The 21,177-nt window shown below is 39.7% G+C and overlaps 1 protein-coding gene across 1 annotated transcript in view; it reads left to right on the forward strand.

Annotated features, from left to right (window-relative positions):
- DDX60 (DExD/H-box helicase 60) overlaps window positions 1–21,177 on the forward strand; it is a 62,505-nt gene that overhangs the window by 8,639 nt on the left and 32,689 nt on the right. Inside the window, 16 exon segments of the mRNA XM_068403128.1 lie at window positions 438–579; window positions 1,706–1,867; window positions 3,280–3,382; window positions 4,113–4,228; window positions 5,624–5,787; window positions 6,805–7,057; window positions 7,906–8,069; window positions 10,114–10,266; window positions 11,336–11,485; window positions 12,506–12,625; window positions 18,356–18,451; window positions 19,186–19,301; window positions 19,825–19,970; window positions 20,165–20,274; window positions 20,382–20,486; window positions 20,573–20,701. Of these exon segments, the coding sequence (XP_068259229.1) occupies window positions 438–579; window positions 1,706–1,867; window positions 3,280–3,382; window positions 4,113–4,228; window positions 5,624–5,787; window positions 6,805–7,057; window positions 7,906–8,069; window positions 10,114–10,266; window positions 11,336–11,485; window positions 12,506–12,625; window positions 18,356–18,451; window positions 19,186–19,301; window positions 19,825–19,970; window positions 20,165–20,274; window positions 20,382–20,486; window positions 20,573–20,701 (2,229 nt within the window).

Below are 21,177 nucleotides of genomic sequence, written 5' to 3' on the forward strand. Positions count from 1 at the left end.
TATATGCTACTTTAGTCATCTGATGAGATCAAAGAATGTAATGTACCTGCTGGAAACAAACCTTACCTGGTTCAGGACTCTTGTGAGCCACAAATCAGTGGGGCTAGGATAATGTTTGGGGCAATATCCCTATACTTGACCTCTTCTTAGACATCTTCAGTTAGCCAGCGTTAGTGTTAGGATACTGGGCTAGATAGACATTTTGGTCTCATCCAGTATGGGAAGTTTGATGGCAGGCCTTTTTATTGTTTAAAGTTGGTGATTACAGCGAAGAAGAACAATGAAGGCAGTTTCCTGATCACAGAGAAGTCAAGTAACAGTGTGTTGTTTTTCATGTCAATAAAATCTGTGGTAGCTAACCTTGCTTTGGAGATACTTTGATCCCTCCATATGCAAAGGTGCTCCATAAGAATTAATTGTTTGCTTTATTTTAACAGCAACAGTTGTGTACACATTTTGCTCTGACACAGCTAAGTTGTACAAATGATTGGAAATTGGATTTAACTTACCTGCCTGACTTAAATGATGATTCACTGCTCATAAATCTTGCACATTACTATGAGGTCGAATACACTGAAGGTATTTGAACAGTTTGCTTTCTTACGTTTCTAACTTTATTAAGCTGCAAAATGAGAATTAAACTGCTTGTACAAGCAGAAATGAGCACAATTTTCTAATTACCCATACAGTAATGGATACATTTTATGGAATAATAGGGAAACCTTTTTCTATAGCCAAGTCTAGAAAATCACATCTGAAAGTGTCTTTTAGAAGTACTCATTCAGAATACTTTACCATGTCATATCTTCGATGTGCCACCTGTACTTATGCAAAGGAAGACTGATATAGCATAGGCAGTAAGAGCTCTGGGTCACTGTTTCTGGGTGTTCTCAACTGTTTGGTTTTTAGCCCATTTTTTATCATCCATTTCATGTTGTCTTAGTGCAACACAGTCAGAATAGAAACTAGATTCTATCCCTACTGTCACTGTGACATTGGATAGTATTTTTAATTTCAGATGAGATTGATTCAGACAAAATCATATATTGTCTTACAAATACATGAATTTGGGAGCTGGTGCTTTAAGAACACCATCAGATGTGTTAAGATTCACAAAAAAGTTACAAAAGTTGACAGAGCAAGAAAGTATGGAAAAAGATTTGTAGCAAATGTTCTTTCAGAGAATTCTGTTTACCTGAAATCCTCTGCCATCAGTCTGTCTGTCTGATAGTAAACTAGAACCCTTTCTTTATGAATCTTGTCACAAGATGTCCTGTATGTACCTCAGTGAATCAAGTGTAGAGGAATTTTTAAAGGAATTATAAATTAGGAATATGAAATATATGAAAATTATATTTTTATAATGATACCTATTTTAGGGCACTAAAAAGAAAATTATCAATTCAAGATCCTAACCTGCAGGCATTGAAGGTGAGAGAAATTCTTCTTTAACTGTGGAGCTTCAGACTTCCACAGACAGTCTAAATCTGGTGTTTTTTCCAAAATTCATCTTCTCAGTACATTTAGTTATTTATACCCCAGGGCTATACAACATTCTGTTCTAATTTGTTCTAATGACCAAAGACCTTGGATAGGACTCTGTCCCTGATGCTGCACAGGTGAATAGGTAGGTTCTGTTTGAGGAAACTTTAAATTTTAAAGTGTCTTTTTAAAATTTTTTTTCCTTTCTTTCTTTCCTGTCCAGGATTAGAGTTCAAAAAGGAACTGGGGAAAGAAATGGAGAATGAATACCAACGTTTATGGAACACTGTAACAAAATTGGCTGTGAAATACAGTTTTGGAGATGCTTTCCCAATACGAAAGACCTCCCGACTATTTCTTGAACAGGAACAGACATTATTTAGAGGTACTGACAACTCCACAAATTAGAGAGTTAGAAGCCTGATCTTCATTACTATCACTGGAAGTTCTAGGAGTAGTATTCTGATTTTATCCTGATCACAAATCTAATCCACGCTTCATGGATCCTCTCCTCCTTCCTTTCAACTCCCTAGCAAAACTTGCAGGTGATGCCAAAATAAGTCTGACCAGGCCTTATGGGTGAAATTCTGACTCCACTGTAGGCAGCACAAGTACTGTTATTAAATTCAGTAGGAATTGGGTTTAGTTCCATGGTTGCTAGCCCAAATCTATTGTGTGTATTGTAAAAACCATTATGATTAGTGTAATACAAATAGTAGTAAAAAGCATAATAATTACTCATAATTAAAGTAATGATTATGCTGCAGGAAGGCTGTCTCTGAAGAACATTTTTATACATGTTGACATAGAGTTATGCAGGTATTGGGCATGGGAGAGGCAAATTAAGTGAAATAAAGAATTGTTGCCCTAATGGTAGAGTCAAGCTGTCACTGTAGCTCACATTGCAATCCTTAAAGGTTGTAGAACTGTGACTTGCCCGTAAGTGTCTTAAATTACACCATCATCCTGTTTAGTAGCCCATAGTTGGGGAAATGCATAGCTGGCTCAGAGATTGTCTTCTTCCCTCACTCACAAGACCTGTTCTGAATATCTGAAAGGAGTAGGTAGAGATTTTTGCCTGATACCTGACATTTCTTGAGAACCAGTTTTGTTACAACCTTCAAATATTTGTTTTGAACCTGTCAAATTGTGTAAATCTTTAGAAGAGACAGTTGGTAAGAAATTCAGTAAAGGCTGGAATAAAATTCTACTTAAGTTTGTGAGTGTTCTTCAGCTGGTTTCAAAGATGTCAAGTGGGCAAAGTGGGCTCTAGTGGGCAAAATAAGACAGTTTCTTTGTTATCTGTGGGGTATTAAGGCATCTTCTGGCACAGCATTTGTATTGCCTATTTCTGTATCTCCTTTGGAGACCTTGAAGACTGAAGTTGTGGCTAGACTTCAAACATGGGAAGGATGCATAATGTTACATGTCATCTTTAGTCAACTCATGCAAGTGCAGTTGAAAGTGCATATTTTGGAGACTGTGGTCTTTATGGAATCAGCGCAGAAAAGTAGATGCCTGTGACATGGGATGGGTTGTAGCATTCAGAAAGTTAGCGTAGATGTCTAAAATGGATTACGAGAATGTCTGCTTGGAAGCAATAATGATATCTGCTTCATTCTTCTTCCCATGCTTGAGAAGAAACAGGAAAAGGGGAACAAGTGAACCACTGCTTACTTCTAGCAAATTTTACTTTATAGAATTTCAATTATAATGCAATGACAGAATGTTCAAGTATGATATGCAGTTATATATATTTTTAATTAAACAATACTAATTATTTTTTACACTCTAAAGACTATGAAGAAGAAATTCCTAACATTGGACTAATCTCAGTGAAATCTGATCTTGTTGAAAAATATGCTGGAGATGTTTTGAAAGACATACCCGTTTTAGAAAGGTACATATATGAGCTTTATTCTGATGAAATAACATTATATGGGCTTATTTTCTACTCCCCTGTAGTTTACATTCATATTATGCTCAATTTATACAGACGTAGAAGTGCTTTTGCTATGACTGCTTAAAATTTCACATTTACATGTACTGGTGTAAATACTAACAGAAAGTTCAGAACAAGAACGGATAAGAGTCAATATATCCGTATTTTCTTATACTGTTATTTATTTGCATTATAGTCTTTGATTCTTATTCTACATTCTGGAACTGTTTTTCTAAATGTACAATTTGTATTTGAAAGGCTTTATCCTAAATTGCAAAGCTCAGATTGATTTCAGATAAAGAAAAACATTAAATAAAAATACTGAAAAAATAGTAGGAAAAGGTTATCCTTTACATTTGCTCTGCTGCTTTGGAAGTGGATTCTGTGCTGCGCAATGACTGTTTTTTAGCCAGTGTGCAAGTTATGTAGTTACATTGCATTCAGTGATTAATCTGTATGAAAATAAGTGAAAAAAAAAGGGATTTTACTTTGTTAGTAATTATTTCTGAAAAACTGACACTATCTTGACATGCTATATTTGGAGCAGAATTAAAGCCTATGTTGGTTTTCTGCCACAGTAAAATCGTGTTTTGATAAATACACATTTTTTCGAATGTTTTGAATGTTTTATTAGAGATGCTGGGAAACACTTTTGATTTCTGCTCTGTTTAATGTTTGTATATTTCAGCAATGATCCTGCAGTTACTTCACTTATTAAATACAAGCAATTTGATGAGCTTTGTCACTGGCATTCTGGCAGACCTTTGACTGAGGAATATGAAAGAGTAAGGTGCAATGCTGATGGTAGGAAAAACTAACACAAAGGTCATATGTCTATGTTGGCTAGAACAGTATTGTAAAGGTTATCGTGGTTTGGAGAAGGACTTCTCATTTCAGAAAATATTTGCAACTGTATAAATACTTGCCAAACTAGAGCTACTGCAATAGCTAAATTATACTTCAACTGATGTGCCTGTGCATTATGTGTATGCATTGTGTATTACCTTAAATAGCTCTAAATACTGTTATTGCTGAGCATGACATCATATGGTATGGAATGTCTCCTTGGTCAATTGGGGTCAGCTGTCCCAGTGTGTGAAGCAGAAAAGGCCTTGACTCTGTGTAAGCCCTGCTCCGCAATAACTAAACACCACTGTGCTATCATCAACACTGTTTTCATCACAAATCCAAAACATAGCCCCATACAAGCTACTAAGAAGAAATTTAACTGTATCCCATTAAAACCAGCACAGAAATAAACAAAAGATGTTTGTATCGTAATTCTTGATGTTGTGCATTATAGTTTCCTGTAAGTTTTTTCCAGTTTGAGATACTAAGGAAAACAAACCATGGACTTAGTTTTCATCTTAGATTTGCGTGTTTATATGAGAGGAAGCATACGATACTGTACGTACCAGCAAGTACACAGAACTTTCTCGCAAAGACCTTCCCATCATCTATTGCACCATACAGTGAATTAATCTGTGAAAAACCTACCAAGAGCTGAGAAGTCATGGATTACTGTTGGTACTTCCAGTGTTGCTTATGGTTTTCATTCAGTGACTTAGAAATGTTGTTTCCTGTGTGGGTGTTTGCACCACTTGACCTATGAAACTGGGGTTCCATCTGCTCATCTTTCTGATTGGATGATTTTTTGCATTCTTCTGTGCACTGTGATTTCAATGGGAAGTTTGGAGAGCAAAACCTGCAGAACAGTAGCTAGTGGAAGTATCCATGTGCTCAGTTCAGTGTCTTCCATTGGCTAGCATAAGTGTTCTTCCAGCAGCTTTATTTATTTATGTTCTGATGACAGAGTCTTGTTTTCATGAGGAAGAGGTCTCTTTCTGATCACCTAAATTGCCTTTGGAAGACACCTTCCTATTTTCATGGACTGTGAGAAGCCTAGGCGTTTTGCTCAAATGGTTATAATTTCTTTCCAGGCATCCCACATGTTAAGATTTTCAGTGTTTTTAATGATTGCCTAAAATAGTTTGAATTTTAGTCTATTGCCTGTCTCTCAGATAATTCAAAGTACTGTTGGATTTCAGTGAGTCTTAGTAGCCAGCCTCTTTCAAAATGTGATTTTGCCCTTTAGGTCAATGAGGAAATTTTAAGAAATTACCCAGCTATCTTTTTTTGGAAATAGATTAGGCTGGAATTCTATCACAGTGTTTTTAAATTAATTAAATTTGTTTGCAGCAAAATCCAAAGATCCAGAAGAAAGAAGACAAATACAAAAGTTACAGCCTTTTCGTCATTTTTATGGAAGCACTTTGGAAGACAGCACTTCAAAAATTATTGTACATCAAGAGGATGTGTCAGGGAATGCTAATCTTGCTGTGAAAAAGACAAAAAAAAAGCATGTGAGTATCTTCAAGTTGTCCTTTCAAGTCTTTTCTCTATTATCCAGGAAACGATTTCTAGTATATGAGTCCCAGAGCTGAAGTTTTATATTCTGAATGCGCTAGTAGCTCTCAGTTGAAGAAATCTAAATTGCCTTTGTACTTCAAATTTAATTAGCTAATTGGCAAAAGTATTTTGTTCCTAGTTAGGAATATTGATGAGTGATTATATTTTAACAGGCACAAGTAAATAAAAAAATTAATAAATATGAACTCTGTAAAGGCTGATAGGTTTTGGCTCATGGCCAGTATTATCATGTGGAGTGAAGGAAACTGGAGTTCATGAATTTAATTTTACTTTAAGAAACTATTGAGAAATACTGGAAAAAACATTATTCAGTTATTTATTTCCCTGCACTATGTGGAAGCATTCTCTGTGAAAGATCCTGTAGATACTGCAATTAATCCAAACTATGTGAACATTGTCAGACATCACAGGGTATGTAGCATGTACTTGCATACTCATGAACAATACTGAGCAATAGTAATTTGAGTAATATTTCATAATAGATTGTACTATGGATTACAGATTATGGCCTGTTGAATTACCTTTAAAAGTCTGTATATAAAATAACTTTGTTAACTTCAAGTAAGGTTGAACTCTTTAATTTTATTTAACTTATTGAAAAGCATCTCAATATGATCAGAATTACTATTACCCATGCATAAAATAAAACCTTGAAATTTAACTCAGACATCTGCTATTTTATTTTTCTGCATTTGTGCTTTTTTATACTACTTGTGAAGCTTTATACTGACTTAAAATGAAGCTTAGGGAAGCTCTTTCAAGCAACATGTACTGGGATTCAGAAATTATATCTCTTTCAAAATGAAGTACTATTTTAAACAATTCCCAAAACACAGATGAATTTAAAACTATAATGTACCTGCTGTGAATGAGTTTATGGATTAACTTTTTCTAGATGGTGCTTGCACACAGTGATGGTTAGTTCTAAATATCTTCATTTTATTGGATAGAAAAGTAAAGCGGAAAGAATTGTAGAGGAAAACAACAGGCGACTGAAAACTAAAGAAGAAAAGAAAGAACAGGAGCAATGGAAAGCCTTGTGTATACCAACTGAAAAGGAAATAAAAGCAAATCTGAGTGTTGGAATAACTAAATTGGAGAAGTTTCTCAAGACCCTTAAAAGTAAATCTGTGAAGTTCAGCGTAGAAATGACGGGACTCTCTGCCTGTTTAGAAGTGTGGAAGGAACACTGCAGAAAGCAAGGTATGATGGCCAAATTCATGTTCAGTATTCAACTTCTACTCCCTTTAACCAAAAGAGTGAGTGAATTTGGACATTCTCAGGTGGAATAAAGATGTGTAAATAAAGCCCTGTTTCAGCAGCATGAAATGTGTTTTTAAGTATTAACAGGCTCTGGTCCCCTTTTGCAATTTCAAGATCCTTTGAGTCAGATGTAAAGTATCCAGTGAAATTAGATTGTAGCTGTTTTCCTGTTTTGCTTTATAAACATTGCATACATAAATAATTTATTTTATCGTAATTATCTTTACTGATTATGTATCATGCACACTAAAAAGTATCTATATTGCAGTGGATTGTGTAATTAGCTGAGGTGGTTAGCTCACAGTCTGAGTGATGACGATTTACACAAAAATCTGTGCTACCATGGTTAGTGGCCTCCTGTTTCATCAGAATTAACTTGTTCAGTCCATAACCTCAGTCAGGAGCGTCCAAACACACACTGCTCTAAACATGTTGAGGGGAGTTGTAAACATTGGAGTGAAATATATTGCTAATAAGATTGAGTAATAAATGTGTGGGTCAGGAAGGTGGGGGAGCTCGGTTATTGCGTAGATGTCAGAAGTGTGACTTCCTTTTATAGCTGAGCATGCAGAAGCACATAGAATTATTTGGATGCTTGGTCTTCAGTGGCACTCCTTGTCGAGGTCACAGGAGTGTGGATTGTCTTCATGTAGATGTCTTTAAATAAAATTAATTTTTAAATTGCCATAAATGTGGTTGGACAGATAAAGTCTGTTCTAAAAATACTTAATATCAGAAGAGTTCCAATGATACAATTGGCTCTCAAATGTAGACTTCTTTTTTTAAAGGTAACAAATCTAAAGATTTCAGCAAAGCTGTTCAAGTCATGAGGAGAATTCATATCCTCCTTGAAAAATATCAAGATCTCTTGGAGAAACCACATCTACAAAAGCTGACCAGATATCTAAAACTTCTTGGATTTGAGAATTTGGCATGCTCTCTGTCTGGCCAGGTAACTTTATAGACTGTGATGATTCTACTGTAACTGGATCTGTATTTCATTGAATAGTGTGTAGAAGATCTATATTGAGCTTATTTTATTTTGTATTGTGCCATAAAATTTGGAACTGTCTATTCGTGCTTCAGATATTAATCTTCTTTCATTCCATGGATACATTTCTCTGCTTGATGTGAGGGCTAGCTGGCACAATAGGCCCCTTCCCTTTTAGTAAACAGAACTTTATATGGCTGCAAAGATACCCTTTGAAACATGCATCAAGATTAATTTGCTCTAGTTATGTCTGCCTGAGGCCTTAGACATCTATGAGAGGTACCTGCTGTTCAATTCATCACATCAGCTGAACTCTGCATGTTAAAAATAACTGTTAAAAGCTAAGTGATGGGCAGCTGCTCTCTAAAAGGCTCAGATGTGCTACTTTAGAAGAGGAAATATTTGAGACGTCAGAGGTGGATGGAAACTGTTCTGTTTGTTGTTATGGTATTACTGATCAACTCTGAAGGAAACAGTTTCAGATACTGAATTGCTTGTCCTTGCTAGCACAGCTGAGGCCACCAGTAGCTACACTGAATTTGGCTCTGAAGTAATTTCTCTAAGGATTGACCTTTGATTTTCTGCATGTTAGTAACCTGCCCACTGGCTGATTTAATGTGAAGAGCAGTTTGATACCTTTGTGTGTAGATGGGATGTTATTAGGGAGAAGGGATGCTAAAGTGGCTCTCAGGCAGAAGGAGGAGGATATAACTCACAGCCTGCAGAATATGAAGTCAACAGCAAAAGGAAGGAAAATTACAGTGAACTGTAAAACCATTATCAATCACTTCAGTGTCTCATTTTCTAGGCACAGTAGAGTTAGGAATATTTGGAAGCTTATTTCTGGAAAGTGTTTATCATCCTTCCTTGAGGATCAGGACTAAGAGGTGAGGGAGGAAGTGATTGTTTTGTAAGAAATTTTCTTCCCTTGAAGAGTGGTAATTATTTGTCTCTTTTTCTATGTGAATTCAACTGGTGTACGATGATTGTTTGCTCTTGGCTAAATAGTTATTGTAAGGGTGTTTAGTCCCCCAAATAAAGTGTATTGCATTTCAGGAAGTAGAATTGTAGGATCTGAGAATCTCAAAAGGTCTGTTGTAAAAGTTTGTGGTGATAGAGGGGGATATGTTGGCAAGTTTAATGTCTCGCTCAGAAGGACTCTAGATCAGTCAGTGCATTTTGGACCTACTTTTGTTTTTCCAGCTGCTTGTTTCTGATTATTACTTTTGCAAAGTTGGGGGAATTTTAAGAATAACTGAAATTTTCAGGAATAACAACATATTTCTTTCAAGAACTTGAAAAACTTGTGAAATCTCCATCCTTGGAGATATTAAAAACTCAGCTGAACACAGCACCGTGACCTGATCTAATTGCACCAGCTTCTAGCAGTGAGTTGAATTAATTGACATACAGACATCCCTGACAACCTAAATTACTACGTGCTTTTCTGATCTTCTGGTGTATGTTGTAACATGTAATACTTTTCTATACAGTTTTCAGGATCAGATGTAACAAAACGTGTCCATGAACATTAAATTTGGTATGTCTTAGGGTATACAGGCATTTTTTAAAAATACTATGCAATACAAAATTTGGGATCACACTCAGTCTTTATATTGAATTTCCTTTTGCACAAGGGGTCAGGGCAGGCTGAAGAAAAGAGACATAAATATAGGATGAGAAGGCTCTGGCAGGCAATATCTTGAAGAGGCTGAGCTTTGCCTGCTAGCCAGATTTGTTAGCTCTTCTGACAACAAAAACACCAACACCACCACTAGCTGTGGAAGACATGTGATTTTTTAGAACTTAGTCTCCTTTGAAGAGATGTAAGCATAAGCCTGATATTGGGCTATATGGTGTAGATTTCTGCAAGAACTTATTTAAAAATCACCTGCACTTTCATATGTTTTTCAAATCTTGCGGAGTTCCACAGAGTAAAAGACATGCCATTTTCTTAATCTCTGCTAGCTTTCAAACCAACTTGAATTTTCATTTGGCCTTATAGACAGGAGAAAGTAATGATCAGAATATAAGCAACTATGCTGTCGAAGTTGGTCCAGCTCGCTTTCAGCTACAATACATGGATTATTACTTGCTCAGAAAAGAGAGCAATGATCCGGATCCTCGAGTGCAACATTTCATACCAGACACATGGCAGGTAATGAGACACAAACTTTTTGCATAAAATTAATGGAAATGATCTTTGATTTTTTTCCCCCCATTTAAAAATACACATTATTATACTACTTGTCAAAAATAGTATTGTTTAACAAATCTAGTTTTGTAATAAGTTTAACAAAGTCAGTACATAATTTTTGACTGTATTGCATGTTCTTTCTACACTGAGAGCTTTTCTACAGAGAGATTGGCCCAAGGAATTCAACATAAGAAATGCTGAATCCATGGGATTTCACTGCTTATTACCATATTTGATGGTGGTAACGCCCTGTTTGGATAATCTCTGACTGTTCATCCTCTGCTCATGTGTCCCTAAAGAATTACCCATAGTATGAGTTGAGAAATAACTTTTCTGTCTAAAGCAGAATAAGTCTAACTCAGATTTCGTTATTATTGGTCTAGGGAGACCAGCTGAATTTGCTGCTTTGCATGTCCGTATCTGCAAAACAGTCACTTGCTTGAAAAGCAACTTGGAACTTGGCATGTGTGCTGATAGAGAAGAATAATATTAGTATTATTTCTGTTTCCTCTTCTGTACCCCTTCCCCCATACTTTCGCAGACCTACGTAATGTGAGAGCATATGGAGGACGACAGTAACAGGGAAGAAAACAGATTAATAAACACTGTATGCTAGGAGCAGAAGAGAAATTTGGACAGTATTGATGTAACTATTATAATGCAAGAGAAAAATACTGCCTTGTATAAAACAATGAATTTTTTGGAACTAAGTTATACACTGCTGCGTTAACTGGTTTTATTTTTTAATTTGAAAATCTCCAGGTTTGGACTCAGAATGTTCTGGTATTAGTATCTCAGACCAAATAATTGAAATAGACAAGTTATAATTTGTAGTTCCATTTTTTTCCACTAACAGTTTAAGAGAAAAGAATACATTCGTAAAACGACTAGGTTAAGTCTGACTTTCTGTAGTCTAAAATCTGTATACAAAGTCTACATGCAAAAATAAGAGACGTTTTCACAGAAAGAGCTGGCTTACTCAATAAGAACTTCATAACAAGACATTTTGACATAACTGCTTTTCTCTTAGCGACAGCTTCTTGATGCTGTAGATAATAACGAGTCTGCGGTGATTGTCGCTCCCACATCATCAGGAAAAACATATGCATCATACTATTGCATGGAAAAAGTTCTGAAAATGAGCAATGAAGGAGTAGTTGTGTATGTTGCTCCTACAAAGGTAAGGCTGCATCCCACTACATATTCTGTATGTATGACTATGATATTTCTCAGTATGATTCTGAAACCGTTTGGGGGTAACTTGTTACACAAATTTAGTTGATATATATTTTTTTATTAGAAATGGAATCTTTACATTCTGTTTTACATTTACATATATCGGAAACAGCATGTTTACGAAAAATCTTCAAAATATTTGAGCTCATGTAGAGATTTTGTCTATTAATATCTGTATAGCTAATTTAAGGTCAGAAACACTAATATACACAAAAGTGCTATAAGAAGCATGTTAGGTAAATGATGAGAGTACCAAAAGCCTACCAACATGGTGAAAGTAATATTAGAACAGAACAATGATGAAGTAAGTCAAGTTATCTTTTTCTAATTGAGCTCACCATTAGGTGTTTCAAGGGAAAATTTATGAAACTCTAGGCATTGGGATATTTTTTAATGAGAGTTCTATCCTAATAGTTAAAAACTGACTTAAGTGCTGAGGCACAATGTTTTGATTTCTTCCAAAATTTATTTTAATGTTCAGTGATATGATTTTTGGACAGTGAATTACATGTGCTGTTATTCAATAACAATTGCTGTGGATTGTTTTCTATAAGTAAATTTTTTTTTTTGTGGTTTCTGTTTGGATATTAGTCTGGGTGCAGAAATGTGTTTTCTACCTGCAGCCCCAGGACTTTGAGATCATTAAAGTGCTTGTAGATGCAGTAGAATGTGATCTATTTTTAACTGCTTTGAAAATAATTAAAATACAGAATTAATAATGTATAACTTACTTTACACAACAGTAAATTGCTTTGAAAGCATTTGAATATAATTGAAAATAAAGTACCATATCTTTTTAAAGTTAACATTGTTGACAGTCTAGACTTAACAGTACATTACATATTACATTATAGTCTAGTACATTAATATCAGTGCCAAAATTGAATGCTCTTATATGTCTTGGAGTATCATATGCCTTTAGACATACACTGTCTAGTTTTGTTAATGACCTGCTTTATTTAAGGCCCTCGTAAACCAAGTGGTGGGAACTATATACAATCGATTTACCAAGAAACTTCCAGATGGATTGGTAGTGTGTGGAGTCTTCACACGAGATTATCGCAATGATGTAATGAATTCTCAGGTATATTTTTATGGGTATTTTAACACATAATAGTAATGACTTCTGTATTCCATCTGGCTTCTGAAAATGTTAATTCTAATTATAACAGTTATGCCATTGCTAAATACAAAGTTCAGGAAAAATCTACGCATACCTGTACTGCTTACCAGAAAGTTTGTCTATGGCATACAACCTTACGTATTCATCCTTAGGGGACATGCAGTTGATGATTACTTTCTCTGGTTAAAAGAGAAAAACACTAAAGTCCTTTGGTTGCCAGCATACAGCGGATGCCTTACAGAAGTCCAGATAGAATACATCAGTAGCTCTTCCCTTGTCCACTGATGTAGTCACTCCATCATCGAAGGCCACTAGGTTGGTCTCTCTTGTAGTGGGGAGCCCAGAACTGGATACAGGACTCCAGGTGTGGCCTCATCAGTGCTGAGTAGAGGGAAAGGATCCCTTGCCTCGATTTGCAGGCAACACTCCTCCTAATGCAGCCCAGGATACCATTAGCCTTCTTTGCCACAAGGGCACATTGCTGCATGATGTTCAACTTGGTGTCCACTGGGACCCTCACGTCCTTTTCTGCAGAGCTGCTTCCCAGCTGGATGGCCTCCAGCATACACTGGTGGATGGGTTTGTTCCTCCCCAGGTACAGGACTTTGCACATCTCCCTGTTGAACTTCATGAGGTTCCTGTCAGCCCGTTTCTCCAGCCTGTCTAGGTCCCTCTGGATGGCAGCACGACTGTCTGGCGTATCAGCCACTCCTCCCAGTTTGGTGTCATCAACAAACCTGCTGAGGGTATACTTTTCCCCATCATCCAGATCATTAATGAAGATGTTAAACAGGATCAGACCCACTGTTGACCCCTGGGGTACACTGCTAGTTACTGGCCTCCAGCTAGACTTTGTACAACTAATCACCAACCTCTGGGCCCAGCCTTCAACCAGTTTTCAATCTACCTTGCTGTCTGCTCATCTGGCCCATACTTCAACAGCTTGTCTGTGATGATCTTACGGGAGATGTTGTGAAAAGCGTTACTGAAGACAGTATCCACTGCTCTCCCCTCATCTACCAAGCCAGTCATTTCATCATAGAAGTTGGTCAAGCATGACTTCCCCTCAGTGAATTCATGCTGAATACTCCTGATGACTTTCATGTTCTTCATGTGCTTGGAAATGATTTCGAGGATTAGTTGCTCCATCACCTTCCCAGGGATTGAGGCGAAGCTGACCAGCCTGTAGTTTCCTGGGTCCTCTTTCTTGCCCTTATTGAAGATAGCAATGACAAATCACAGAATCACAGAATCAAAGAATCAATCAGGTTGGAAGAGACCTTTGGGATCATCGAGTCCAACCATTGCCCTGACACCACTATGTCAACTAGACCATGGCACTAAGTGCCATGTCCAGTCTTTTCTTAAACACATCCAGAGATGGGGACTCCACCACCTCCCTGGGCAGCCCGTTCCAATGTCTAATGACCCTTTCTGAAAAGAAATTCTTCCTAATGTCCAACCTGAACCTCCCCTGGGGAAGCTTCAGGCTATGTCCTCTTGTCCTACCACTAGTTGCCTGGGAGAAGAGGCCGACTCCCACTCCACTACAACCTCCCTTCAGGTACTTGTAGACTGCAATAAGGTCACCTCTGAGCCTCCTCTTCTCCAGGCTAAACAACCCCAGCTCCCTCAGCCATTCCTCGTAGGTCAGACCCTCCAGACCCTTCACCAGCTTGGTCGCCCTCCTCTGGACTCGCTCCAACACCTCAACATCTTTCTTGAAGTGCAGGGCCCAGAACGGACACAGTATTCAAGGTGCGGCCTCACCAGTGCCGAGTACAGAGGGACGATCACTTCCCTAGACCGGCTGGCTACACTATTCCTAATAGAGGCCAGGATGCCATTGGCCTTCTTGGCCACCTGGGAACACTGCTGGCTCACGTTTAGCCGGCTGTCGATCAGCACCCCCAGGTCTCTTTCCACTGGGCCGCTTTCTAACCACTCTTCCCCCAGCCTGTAGCACTGCATGGGGTTGTTGCGGCTGAAGCGTAAGACCCGGCACTTGTTCTTGTTGAACCTCATGCCATTGGTCTCGGCGCATCTATCTAACCTGTCCAGATCCCTCTGTAGGGCCTTCCTACCCTCCAGCAGATCGACACTCCCACCCAGCTTGGTGTCATCTGCAAATTTACTGAGGGTGCACTCAATCCCTACGTCTAGATCATCTATAAAGATATTGAACAGCACCGGCCCCAGAACTGAGCCCTGGGGAACACTGCTAGTGACCGGCTGCCAGTTGGACTTTGCCCCATTCACCACCACTCTCTGGGCTCGGCCATCCAGCCAGTTTTTAATCCATCAAAGAGTCCACCCATCCAAGCCCCAGGCAGCCAGTTTGTCTAGGAGGATGCTGTGGGAGACAGTGTCAAATGCCTTACTGAAGTCTAGATAGACTACATTCACAGCCCTGTCCTCATCTACTAAGCGGGTCACTTTGTCATAGAAGGAGATCAGGTTGGTCAAGCAGGACCTGCCTTTCAGGAATCCATATTGGCTGGCCCCGATGCCCCGATTGTCCTGCATGTGCCATGTAATGGCACTCAGGATGATCTGTTCCATCACCTTGCCTGGAGGTCAGGCTGACAGGCCTATAGTTCCCTGGATCATCCTTCTGACCCGTCTTGTAGATGGGTGTTACATTTGCTAATTTCCAGTCAGCTGGAACTTCTCCAGTTAACCAGGACTGACAGCAGATAATCGAGAGTGGTTTGGCAAGTTCCTTTGCCAGTTCCTTCATTACTCTGGGGTGAATCCCATCCGGGCCCATAGCCTTGTGGGTGTCCAACTGGCACAGCAGGTCACTAACCGTCTCCTCCTGGATTACGGGGGGGTCACACAGCCCCCCGTCCCTGACTTCAGGCTCTGGGGGCCGAGTCTCCTGACGACAACCGGTCTTGACATTAAAGACCGAGGCAAAGAAGGCATTGAGCACCTCTGCCTTTTCCTCATCCCCTGACACTACACTACCCTCCTAATTCAGTAAGTGGTGGAGGCTCTCCTTGACCCTCCTTTTGCTGTTAATGTATTTGTAGAAACTTTTTTTGTTATCTTTGACCGCAGCAGCCAAATCAAGCTCTAATTGAGCTTTGGCCCTTCTAATCTTCTCCCTATACGACCTGGCAACATCCCTATAGACCTCCCAAGCTACCTGACCCTTCTTCCAGAGCAAATAGGCTCTCTTTTTTTCCTTAAGTTCTAGCCTAAGTTCTCTGTTTAACCAGGCCGGTCTTTTTCCCCGATGGCTTTCTTCCTACACATCGGGACAGCCTGTTCCTGAATATTTAGCAATTCCTTTTTAAAGCACGTCCAGCTTTCCTGGACTCCTTTGCCCTTCAGGACCGACTCCCAAGGGTCTCTGTCCACCAACCTCTTAAACAGGCTAAAGTCTGCCCGCCGGAAATCTAAGGCAGCAGTTCTGCTCTTGCCCCTCCTTAATTCCCCCACTATAGAAAACTCTAACATTTCATGGTCGCTACTCCCAAGACGGCCACCGACCCTCACATCTCCCACTAGTCCTTCTCTGTTCACAAAGAACAGGTCAAGCAGGGCCCCTCCTCTAGTGGGCTCATTTACCACTTGCACGAGGAAGTTGTCCTCCACACATTCTAGGAACTTCCTAGATTGCTTCCTCTCTGCCATGTTGTATTTCCAGCAGACATCTGGCAAGTTGAAGTCGCCCACGAGTACAAGGGCTGGCAACCGGGTGGCTTCTGACAGCCACTTGTAAAACGCCTCATCCGCCTGCTCATCCTGGTTGGGTGGTCTATAACAGACTCCCACTGTAATGTCCGCCCTGCCGACCTACCCATAGACATTCAACCTTGTCATCCTCATCATCTTCCTCAATTTCGACACAGTCCAAGCACTCCCTAACATACAACTCTACCCCACTGCCTCTCCTACTTCACCTGTCCCTCTTGAAGAGCTTATAGCCATCCATAGTTGCACTCCAGTCATGACAGTCATCCCACCACGTTTCTGTGATGGCAACCACGTCATAACTTTCCTGCTGTACAGTGGCTTCTAGCTCTTCCTGTTTGTTGCCCATACTGCGTGCATTGGTGTAAACGCACTTCAGCTGGGCTAGCAGCCTTGCCCCCGATGCAGGCCTGTCTCCCCTAGGTTCATTTGTGGTTGCCCTGGTCTTATTCCCCTCCCCCATCGAACCTAGTTTAATGACCTCTTGATCAGCCCTGCCAACTTCTGGGCCATAACCCTTTTCCCCTTCTGACTCAGCTGTTCCCCATCCGGCATAAGCAGGCCCGGTGCCATGAAAGCCGCCCCGTGGTCAAAGAACCCAAAATCCCACCTACGGCACCAGTCTCTTAGCCACATATTAATCTGTTGTACTTTCATAGTCCTTTCCCTATTTTCACCTAACACCGAAGGAACTGAGGAGAATATAACCTGTGTACCTATCTCCTTCACCAAATGCCCCAGGGCCCTGAAGTCCCTTTTGATTGCCCTGGGACTTCTCTCTTTAATCTCATCCCTACCCACCTGGAATACTAATAGTGGGTAGTAGTCAGAGGGCCTCACCAGTTCAGGAAGCCTCCTGGCAACATCCCTTACCCGAGCCCCAGGGAGGCAGCAGACTTCCCTGTGAGTTGGGTCTGGCCTGCATATGGGGCCCTCCGTTCCCCTTAGCAGGGAGTCGCCTATAACAATTACTTTTCTTTTCTCCTTTTTGGAGCTGGTTGCAACGCTTCTAGTTGGTTGCTTCTGTTTAAGCAGCCCCTTAGAAGGTCCTTCACCTAGATTCGTGTCTTCCTGACACTCAGGAAGACTCTCAGGCTCCAGCACCTCATACCCATTCTTCAGGGGGACGCTGGGAGGGGAGGAAGGTCGGGATGGGATTCGCCTGCCACCCTGAGCAGGGACCTGCCTCCATTCCCCCCCATCCCCTAGGTCTCCTCCTGCTCCTTGTGGAGGAGGAAGAGGATCCTCCACTTCCTGGGGAGCATTAGGCCCGTCCATTTCCCCCAGGGCAGGCAGGGAACAGCACTGCCCGCCAACCTCTTCCTGGGATGCTCTTGTGCTCCTTAACCTTTCCACCTCCTCCTTGAGTTGTGCCACCAAGGAGATCAGGTCGTCGACCTGTTCACACCTCACACAGGCGAGGTCTCCGTTACCCTCGAGTGCCAGGGCCAGGCTCTGGCACTCCCTGAAGCCTGACACCTGCACCTCCGCATGCTTCCGCGGCAGGTCCGTTTGGGTTGCCATGTCCTTTCTGGCACCCGCAGAGGACTTAGGGCCCCGCTGAGTGGAAACCATTCCTGGACTGTCCTCTTGCCCCGATGGGAGGGACACTGCACCTTCCTGCCTGCCTACCCTGCTCACGCGAACTGCCGCGCTCTGGGTCGCTCGCGCTCCCCAGGGGCCCTTCAAATCTCCCGCGGTGTCTCCGGCTACGCCCCCTCCTCGCCTGATTTGTTGCCGGGAACTTCCGGGTCCAGACGGGACTCGGGGCTGCTGCTCGGGTGGCCCTGAGTATGGAAACCGCCCGGTACAGCCCGATCTCACCCTCGCCCCGCATTCACCTCAGTCACTCTAAATCATTAATTCATTCTTGCTTACCTTGAAATCAAACACATATATCTTTTTTAAATGCTTTTTGAATATAGACTCTACTTGTAGTTGATTAGTCAGTTTACTTGAAAATAATGTTTTACAAACCTTTCTTCTTAGATACTAGTGACTGTGCCTCAATGTTTAGAAATCTTGATGCTGTCTCCTCGTTGCCAGAAATGGACCAAACGGATAGAATATGTTATATTTGATGAGGTAGGCATCTTTTAATAATAACCAATTTAACAAATATACAAAAAATCTTGAGAAAAAATGCCGATGACTCTATTTTTGATTACATACATTATTGCTGTTAAAAAAACTTTCAGAAATATTATTTCAGACTTACTTGCTTTTTCCTCTTCGCTAGTAGTGTTTATGTACTCCAGTGAAAGAACTTAAACCTCTGTTAGTCCTCAAGAGGACATACAGTTCAGTCAAAGCTACCAGGAACTTCCTTTATTTCTCTCAAGCCAGTCAACTGAAAAACTAAAAGCCACCACTGTAGTCTCAGTGGCACAAGAAGAGAATTCCAGACTGGGATCATACACATTTCACATCATACAGTATTTGTCAGTCTTCCTAGGAAAAAGTTAATGATTGATCTTGCTAAATTTAAAATTCCTACTGTATTCTTTCTTGTATATAGAATGAATTGCTAATGATGCCAGTGAATATCTAGGGTACAGTGAATGTAGTACTGAAATTTAGACTAATCTGTTATCCAGTGAAGTCTGGAGAGGGATTTACTGGACATTTGATTTGGATCTCATGGTCATTTGCTACAACATAAAAATTATTCTGTACTGATCTTGCCTCACTTTTTTTTTATTATTATTTTCTTTTTATTATTTTTTATTTTTGCAAAACACAAAACAACTCCTGTTATGGGTGCACTTTGGTAAGGAACATTTCTTCTTTTCTTTTAATCCTTTTTCTCAAAAACATAGGTCCATTGTCTTGGTGGAGAAATTGGAGCAGAGGTTTGGGAGCATCTTCTGGTAACAATTCGATGTCCGTTTTTGGCACTCTCTGCTACTGTCAGTAACCCAGAACATCTAACTGAGTACGTGTGGAATTTTCTTGCTCACAAGAGCATATTTAAATTGGATATGAGCTGTTTTAGATAGATAGGTCAATTACTATTGGGAGGCAACTGATTTGGAGTTATGTTGTTATATGTATTTCGCTATGTTTACTCCCACAATTGACACAGAACAATACTATAACTCTTAACTCTGTAATGAGAACAGGCCCTACTATTCCTTCAGACCCTATAATTGAGCTGTGCAGAGGAACTTAGGAGGCTTTTACATCTGTTTGAATTGCCAATGCCTGATAAACACACTTGTCCATCATCAATCAGAGAAGACACTTGCACTAGATTTATATAATAATGGTGCTATTTCACATTTTTTATTTGCACCCTCAGATAAGCTGGAGAAAATTGCACTGAAGGTGGTGAGAGAGGCACTGGAAATTCTGTAGGAGAAATTGAGCAGATTGTAGTAATTCATCCATTATAGCTGTAGCAATTTTCTTAAAGTATTTTTTACAACTCTTATTTTTATTTTATTCTTGCACTGTAGGTGGTTACAGTCTGTGAAAAGGTATTGGCAACGTGCTGAGAATACAATAGAAGGAAGCTCTACAAACTCTGAAAAGAACTTTACAGGAAAATATAAAGTGAAATCTAAAGTACAACAACAAAAGAAATCATATCGTGTTAGACTAGGTGTGTATCAGAATATTTTGTAACAGAGAAATAAATTTTGGTGTTATTTCTGCAAAATTGTTAAATCATGGTGTGTGAACTTAAGCATATTTTGGTTTGGTTTTTCTTTTAAATAAAACCAAATCTTGCAGGATTAAGTACTTGCTTTTTAACACAACCAAGTGTATCATGACAGCATTTTTGTCTCTTCACAGTCTTGTATGAAGAAAGGTACAATGATCTGGAAAAGTATGTGTGTTCTTTAAAGGGCAGTGATTTTATCATTGAACATTGTCATCCATGTGCTGCATTAACAGTCAATCACGTAAGCATAATACTGGTGTCAACATTGTTTAGCTACTGTTATATTTAGGCAAAATGGATTCCATCAAAATGATTCCTTTATTTTTCTTTTGTTTAAACTCCTTGCAGATTGAGAACTATGGTATTCCTTCAGATCTTTCTTTGTCTCCACGAGAAAGCATCCAGCTTTATGACACAATGGTAAAAGTCTGGCAAGAGTGGCCAAGGGCACAGGTGTGTATACACAGCTGTGGGCAAAATATATCAAAATAAATAGATAACAAAGTACTGCAATGTTTTATATTAATGTTGTTTTCCAGGAGCTGGATCCTGAGGAGTTTGTCTCTTTCAAGAATAAAGTAGTAATAAAAAAGGCAGATGTGAGGAAATATGAACAGGAACTGAAGAAAGAACTAAGCAAATGGATTGTGCTTGGCCAAAGACAGAAGGTAACAGTTGTTACAGGGCGCTTTCTTAAGACTGTGTACAACTTTAATAATGATTATGTGTAATAATATAATTATGGGAATTTCTCCTCCCATAATTATTATTTGTTAAGTTTCACTGCTGCTGTACTTGAAAGATAAGCACTAATATTTGTGGCATTTCCGTAGCCATTTTCAAGGTGATGTTTTCACAAGCTTCTCTGGGAATCAGACTTCTGATACTGCTGTGACATTTCAATTTCTGATTCCTTTAGGTACCTCCTACAATTAGTGAGAATATTGTACTATTGCTTTGCTTTTTTGGCCTACCTTTTTTTTGGTGCTCACTGGAAACCTTCTGTGTAACCACAGACAGGATGTATGTTTCCATGTAAAAGACAGAAATTAAAGCAATGAGCAGAAAATCTGGTCCTTGATTGGAGGCCACCTATTCCTATATCATAAAAAGGAATATGAGGAGGTGGTGATTGAAAACAAGA

This window comes from Nyctibius grandis, chromosome 6 (assembly GCF_013368605.1).
Source record: "Nyctibius grandis isolate bNycGra1 chromosome 6, bNycGra1.pri, whole genome shotgun sequence".
Lineage (NCBI taxonomy): Eukaryota > Metazoa > Chordata > Aves > Nyctibiiformes > Nyctibiidae > Nyctibius > Nyctibius grandis.